This window comes from Liolophura sinensis, chromosome 11 (genome assembly GCF_032854445.1).
Source record: "Liolophura sinensis isolate JHLJ2023 chromosome 11, CUHK_Ljap_v2, whole genome shotgun sequence".
In the NCBI taxonomy this organism is placed as follows: domain Eukaryota; kingdom Metazoa; phylum Mollusca; class Polyplacophora; order Chitonida; family Chitonidae; genus Liolophura; species Liolophura sinensis.
Window position 1 is genome coordinate 24,676,227 of NC_088305.1, and position 7,245 is coordinate 24,683,471.

A 7,245-nucleotide genomic window follows, 5' to 3' on the forward strand; every position below is an offset into this window, starting at 1 on the left:
TATATAACCACTCAGAGATTCGTGTCATCTCGGCAGAATAGAGAGGGCACTGCCTCACCTGTTCAGGTACCTAACACACGTGTGAGATTAAGCATTTACGAAATCAGCCAAAGCTGGTTTCAAGCATCCACTACCATGTTCAAAAGACACATTGCTATTCAGGAGTGACATTGTAGCTTGTGTATACGATGATATGGTAGAGGAAACCCAAAAGGGTTGAAGACGGAAGACGGAATCTATTTGGTAGTACAGCCTACTGACTAAATGGACCAACTTCTTCCATATACTAAACTATTAAGGTCAGATTTACGTTTCCAGATGAAGTTATAACGACGCTGTAGACTGAGGTTCAGCTTCCAAAGAAATATTCATTACTCCAGAACCACCGCTTCCCAGATATCCGTCCACATCACATACAGGGCACGGATGCCAACGCTCTGCTTCGAGAACCGTGAAGTGGGACCTTGCAAACCTAAAAGTCGTTTGTAGAACGGTCCAGTGGGTCCTACTGCTGTCAGATAGACTTCGTACAGCTCCACTAAAGATCCCGGGCTGGATCCAGGTTCTTCCCTATACACCTGACGATACCCACCGGCTTCTGGTAACATTTTGTCTCCCATATCGCGATTGTCAAACAACACGCAGCTTTCTCCGTTGTGCCTTGTCACCGAAAACTGAAGTCGCCGGAGGTTCCTGTGTGCCATGTAAGACTTGATACCAAAAAGCTTAAAGTTGTAGTAAAACACTGAGTACTGTAAGCTTTTTGCTGTCTCAAGGCCAAACACATGGTACTGCCAGAGTTTTTCCTCCTGTGCTGGGGTCAAAAGTCTCAGAGAAGGAAGCCTTGGTCGACTTTTTGGTTCATGCTGCCCAAGAGATTTCACACGGGTCGCCAAAGCGTTCTGGAAATCAGCGAAACGACTGTCTTTGGAGTTCATAAAGTCGAGATCGTTCCTGCCTTGGCTTCGGACGTGACGTAAGAGTCCACAGGCCAGGGAGTAGAGACATGACGGAATGTACGAAGTGCCATCAGTTTTCATGACGTTGGTTATGTAGTCTGCTAGGTAACAGTTCACCTCGTCCGGGCTCATATCCACAATGTCCGGAATAAGCGCTTTACCGAGCTCTCCCTGAGCTAAACGCCACCTGTTGAAGTGCGAATATGCCCATCGGGTGTTTCTCAATGTACTCTTGCCCTTGACTGACGCACGTTGACCACTCTCTTTCCCTGACGGCAAAGGTTTGAAGGACATGGGGAGACTATTAGAAGTGGAGAGAGATAAGATGGGTTTTGCGATTCCACCCTCTTCGTGGCTTAAAGAGATTTCACCGTGTGCTTTAGTGTTGTTCTCTTCTTGTACATCAAAAGACACTGAAGGCGGATTTTCATCACGGGGTGCAACGACATCAGGCTGGTAAGATGACTGGACTGTGCCATGTGAAAGAGAATCGCCGCTAACAGAATGTGTGGTATTGTCCTCGATGTCACCATCTTCATCAACCTGGACAACAGGCTTTTTCAAATTTTTTGGACTTTCGCTTACCCTTCTCTCTTTTCCTTTTTTCGTGACATTGCATTTCCGCTGCCTAATTCTCGGCATCCTACCTTGCAAGTTTTCGTAAAATAATGTCCGTCGCAGCTCCATAGATAGAACCTGGTTCACGGGCCTGAAAAGTCCGTCAACAGTGCCGCACTCTGCTTGGGAATACACTCGGTTATTCCTAACGTAGCGCAACAAACCCTGTCCCATGGCTTGCAGAGATTTCGAAGGGTAGCGACTACCGTTGGTCTTCCTGGCGTCGACGAGAAATTTGCACAAGTAAGTGTTGATCTGCGGTACCGTCATTTTCAAGAGATCAGGCATGGCTGATCTGGCTTTTGTTTTCAGCATCCAACGCCGGAAAATGCCTACTGCCCAATCCGTAACACGCTTTGTACTACAGGTCTCTTTCTGCGCAAGGTTCACAATTTGCCTCTGTTCATTTAAGACATTCAACTCCTTGTTCAAGGCAGTTTTCTTTTTATCATCCACGTCATAAAGAAAAGATTTTTCTGCAGGGGCACCAATGTCCGCAATTTCTGCGCTGTCATGTTTGCTAAACGCACATTTCTTGACTGACAGATTTACGCCTGATTCGGAGTTCACATTTGCATCTGTCGAGCCTACTTTATCAGTTTTAATGAGCAAGGACATTTCCCCAGATGTCCACTTCTTTCGCATCGTTACATCTTCGGTGTTATTTTGGTTACAAAGAGTGGACTTTCTAAAACCTTGATACTGCGCTGCGTCAGAGAGGCCATGTGAGATTGAAGTGGAGTCTAAATCACCAGAGTAATCGCTTGGACAAGTGTCGCTGGTTGATTTCAGGCTGTCATCGTCAATTATGGAAGCAGGAGATGCTATCTCAGTTTCGGAATCATACTCTGTCAGTTCTTGAACACCGTGCCCAGAAAATTCACTTATGTTGTTGGCTTTCACAATTACGGAGAGATCCAATTCGTTCTGGTTTTCATCGTTGGTCAAACTCGCATCTAGATTTGACTTACCTCCGCCCAAGTCACAATTTAAACCAAGCCAGGAGTTTGCGTTCTCGTCACTCTTTGCCACTTCACCAGTGAAAACTTTCCTGTGAGTTCTCAAATCGAGCGGTTCGGCTTTTTCCCGCGAGGCCAGGCTGCTTCGAAATTCATTTAAATTACTTACGCTTTGATGCATCAACATTTTATTACTAGTATGAGCTGGCTTGGGCAAATAGCAGACCCAACCTCCTGTGTTACTTTCGTATGAAGCCTGTAAATCCCGACATCCGTCAAAATGTATGGCTTTCTCCATCCTTTGCATTTTGGGGTGATCGTGGTCATTTCCTATTACGTCCTTTCCCTGATGTATTCGTCTCTTCTCTAGACAGGTCTTAGGTCCATATCGATAGTGTGTAAAACATGTCGGATTTGTTTTGACAGCAGGTTGTCCAGCAGCATTCGGAAGTGGACGATCTTGTATAGGGAGCATCTGATCTTTTGATCCCATAGAAGGAAATATAATGCATACATTGTCGACTTCATCGATCTCCACCAAACGGAAATCTTCCTTAGCCGGTGAAACTTGGCGATCTACGTTTAAATCCGTAAGTCTTGGCGATGGAGTATGTGTAGATGTAGTTTTCTTTAACGAATGCATGATCTCTATACCACAGCTTGAACCAGTGTTTTCCTCTTTTGCACAATGGTTGGAAAGCACTGACTGAAGAGAAACCAAAACGTTCCATTCAAAAAATAATTATGCCACACATTTCTAGTATTTTCGTTTGACAGCATCAAGGTCTATAACTTATAAAATCTATATAACTGTAAGAATTTACGGGAGACTTTTCTCTTCTAAGGATAGCCTCTTATGAATTCAACCAAATGAATATGTAATGAGTACAGCTGTAAAAGCAGCATGAATGACAATTTTTCACAGATAGTGGTAACTGAGACTTATTTCACACTTATATTAGTTTATTTATTTATTTGAGGGGTGTTTTACGCCATACTCAATAATATTTTACTTATTCGACGGTGGCCACCATTATGGTGGGAGAAAACCCAGCAGAGCCCGGGTGAAACCCATGACCATCTGCAGGTTGCTGGAAGACCTACCCACGTACAGCCGGAGAGTAAGCCAGCATGAGCTGAACTTGGACACACAGTGAAGTTATATTAGTCTCAGGGGATATAGCCAGTGACCTCAATCCTATGCCGCCAATGCAAGCATTTTGATTGATTGAATTATTTATTTAATAGGTGTTTTATGCCCTACTCAAGAATATTTCACTTATATGACGGTGGCCAGCATTGTGGTGGGAGGAAACTGGGCTGAGTCCGGAGGAAACCCATGACCAGTAGTTATAAACATTAATTAAATGGGCCAAGTGATGAAATTTTTAAAAATCCAGATTAAATGAGTCGGTGATTCCATGATACCTCAAGTTAGCAAAAAATCACCTTTATATTAGAAGTGTGCCATGGTGCTTTGCTGCTCTGTTATTTTGTTAAATTTATGGCTATCTGCTCCAGTGGAATTAAAAGACACCTATAAATGTGCTATAATATCTTTTCTTAAAAGAATGTTAAACAAAAAAAAAACAGATAGTATTATTTACATAATTTCACAGTACATGTAGATACACATCACCTCTTCCAGAATGAAAATATTCCAAAGGATTTGTAAGAATAAAATCGCTGAGACCAAATATCTTCAATTTTCAGGTTCTAACAGGTATATGTAACTACTGTTCCAGTTACCTAGGTAGGCTTGTCTAATAAAGACTCCAGTGGATTGAAAATGAAGTTTCTTGGCTCTGCATTTCATGGTGTGGAAAAACTTATCTTGATCCCATATTTTATTTTGGACCTGAAGAACAAACATAATAAAATGAAATCTTACACTTTCAAGACATTGGATAACTGTTACATGCGCAGTCAATACACAACTGACCAGTTCCTACACAACTATCAGCACTATCAGTTAACCAGCAATGCACTAAACACAGTCTGAATACAAAAACACACATATGAAGAGTCTGGATGTGTACACTTATAATGTCCAGTGAGATCAGTGTGAACGTTGTTAACACACAATTCAGCTGGAGAAAAAACCTGGCCCTCAAGATACAATGCTCGGCCTTGGATAGAACTATACTACATACACAATGAAGTGCAAGAATACACATTAACATGTATTATCTACAAGTATTTATATCTACATGTATTATCTACACATATCATGCGCAAGTAATATCTACACATATGATCTACAAGTATTATCTACACGTATTATCTACACGTATTATCTACACATATTATCTACACGTATTATCTACACATATTATGTGCAAGTAATATCTACATGTATGATCTACACATATTATCTACACCTATTATCTACAAGTATTATCTACACATATTATGTGCAAGTAGTATCTACACATGATCTACACATATTATCTACACATTATCTACATGTATTATCTACACATTATCTACAAGTATTATCTACACATATTATGTGCAAGTATTATCTACACATATTATCTACAAGTACTATCTACACATATGATCTACAAGTATGATCTACACATATTATCTACACGTATTATCTACACATTATCTACAAGTATTATCTACACACATTATCTACGAGTACTATCTACATATATTATCTACAAGTATTATCTATATTCTCCTCTTGCAACATAGATTTGGTCCTCAAATTAATTTTTAAGTTCAAAATTACACATTTAGATTTTAGATTTGGTAAATAATAAATATCCCAACTGCAGCAACCTGTAAATGAAAGAAATGATCCCAAAAAAATTCAAAAACTGATATTAAATGGATGGTTGTTCAGTGTGTAATGAGTAGGGTAATCCTTCCCGACTCCCCCCCCCTCCCCCACAATAAAAAACACTTTCAGCACTTTTTTTCTGAACATGCATACTTAGGTAATTATTACCTGTACAGAAATGAAATTAAGAGTATAAATGTGGGTCTCTCTTTTCCCCATGAGTTGTAGACATTTCTATTTCCACAAAAAACAAACCACTTGTGAATCGAAATTAAAAACTCCTGTAACACATAACCATGGTTAGATTATATCGAAACCATGAGTTGTCAAGTGAGGACTGCAGCCCTTCCCAAAAAGCATTTTTCAGTGTCTCCAGCAATGAGGAGGGGCATATTTTTTACTCGCAAGAGGTGGCGCTAGTGTGGAGCATTACCTTGAGCCACTGTTATGTAAAACATATATTGTACTGCAACTGTCTGCAAGGTCAAGTTCCTGCTGTCCAGAGTTCAGCAGGTACCAATCTAACACCCGGATATACATGTAGATCTATCAATGTACTATTTAATTTATTTATTTGATTGAAGTTTTACGCCCTATTCAAGAATATTTCACTTATATGACGGCCACCAGCATTATGATGGAAGGAAACCAGGCAGAGCCCACGGAAAACCCACAAGCTTCCACAGGTTGCTGCCAGATCTTTGCACACACCAGTGAGGAAGCCAGCATGAGCCGGTCTTGAACTCACCGCTTCCACATTGGCGTGAGGCTCCAGGGGTGGGTTTCATGAAGCTCACTTAGCAAAGTAAGCACTTAACTACCATGGCAATGTATGTTGTAGAGATATAAAGTGCATTTAGCTAAGAGCAACATAACACTAAGTAAGCTTCATGAAACCGGCCCGTAGGCCCAGTCAACATGCTAGATCAACTGTCATAATAATACTGCAGGGCCATTGAGTGAGGTCAGTTTAGATCAGCATATACCACTGAAAACTGTATTAGTATCATGCAATAAAACAAATATAAAAACAGGCTTATGCCACATGGGTAGGGAAAGTCTGAAAGTGTTGTCTACATTTAACATTAGTTTTGTGACTTATTATTTTTATTATTATTACTTTTATTCATGCTTTCTGTACTTTGTTTTTATTTTTTTTTTCTGGAAGTTGTAAAGTCAAGGTTGAAATTCTTGGTCGCTGACCAACTTCTCAAATGTGCATTGTGAAAAGGAGATTCTTCAATGAATTGACTCGACAGCAACCTGGTCTTTACAACAACTCTTTTTCTCCTTGATGGTAGTGGGGAAAACAGATTCATGGTGTGAAGTGAAGACAAGCAACAGTTCTGGATATGTACGCTATATTACAATAGCGGAAACTCATAACAGTTTTGAAACTAACGCTACCGGTATCATTTCCAAGACGTAGCCGTTGTAGTTGTAAAGATTTATCTGCTTTCACTTCAAATCCATAAGACGTATGCCTTACGTTTTCCACTATCTGACGTGAAAATTTGGACTTCCAGATTTACACAAATTTCGCTTACGAACACACATTTACGAACGCGGACAAACAATTCATTTCAACTAGATCCTAACACAACCGTAGTCCATCAAACACGGCCTGCCTCAGAAGCTAAGGTGCCATGAAACGTTACCTGAGCGAAAAGCTGTTCAATGTCCTCGCGCTATTTGTACACTCGTTACTTTCCGGCACTGCTGCTGTGATGAAGCGATGAAAGGTACGAGAGTGATTGTATATAATTCCTGGAATCGGTAGGAGACGATATTGACAGCAACTAAAAGGGGGACGAACGGACTATAGAGGGCCATTACATTATGCATTTTACATCACGATAATATTTATTTTGTACGAAGATAAAAATGCAAAATGATAATTTTATTGATTTTTTATTTT

At 40.4% G+C, this 7,245-nt stretch overlaps 1 protein-coding gene across 1 annotated transcript; it reads right to left on the reverse strand.

The window, feature by feature from the left end:
• Positions 1-231: 231 nt before the first annotated feature.
• Positions 232-7,006, reverse strand: LOC135477932 (uncharacterized). The gene is made up of 3 exons (XM_064758154.1): positions 6,986-7,006; positions 4,286-4,394; positions 232-3,242 (listed from the first exon to the last, which is right to left on the reverse strand). The coding sequence occupies exon 3, from the start codon at positions 3,177-3,179 to the stop codon at positions 372-374; it is 2,808 nt and encodes a 935-aa protein (XP_064614224.1). The 5' UTR covers positions 3,180-3,242; positions 4,286-4,394; positions 6,986-7,006; the 3' UTR covers positions 232-371.
• Positions 7,007-7,245: the final 239 nt, after the last annotated feature.

Excerpts from the sequence above, each read along its gene's own strand:
- LOC135477932 (XM_064758154.1), bottom strand. The coding sequence starts at position 3,179 with ATGCATTCGTTAAAGAAAACTACATCTACACATACTCCATCGCCAAGA.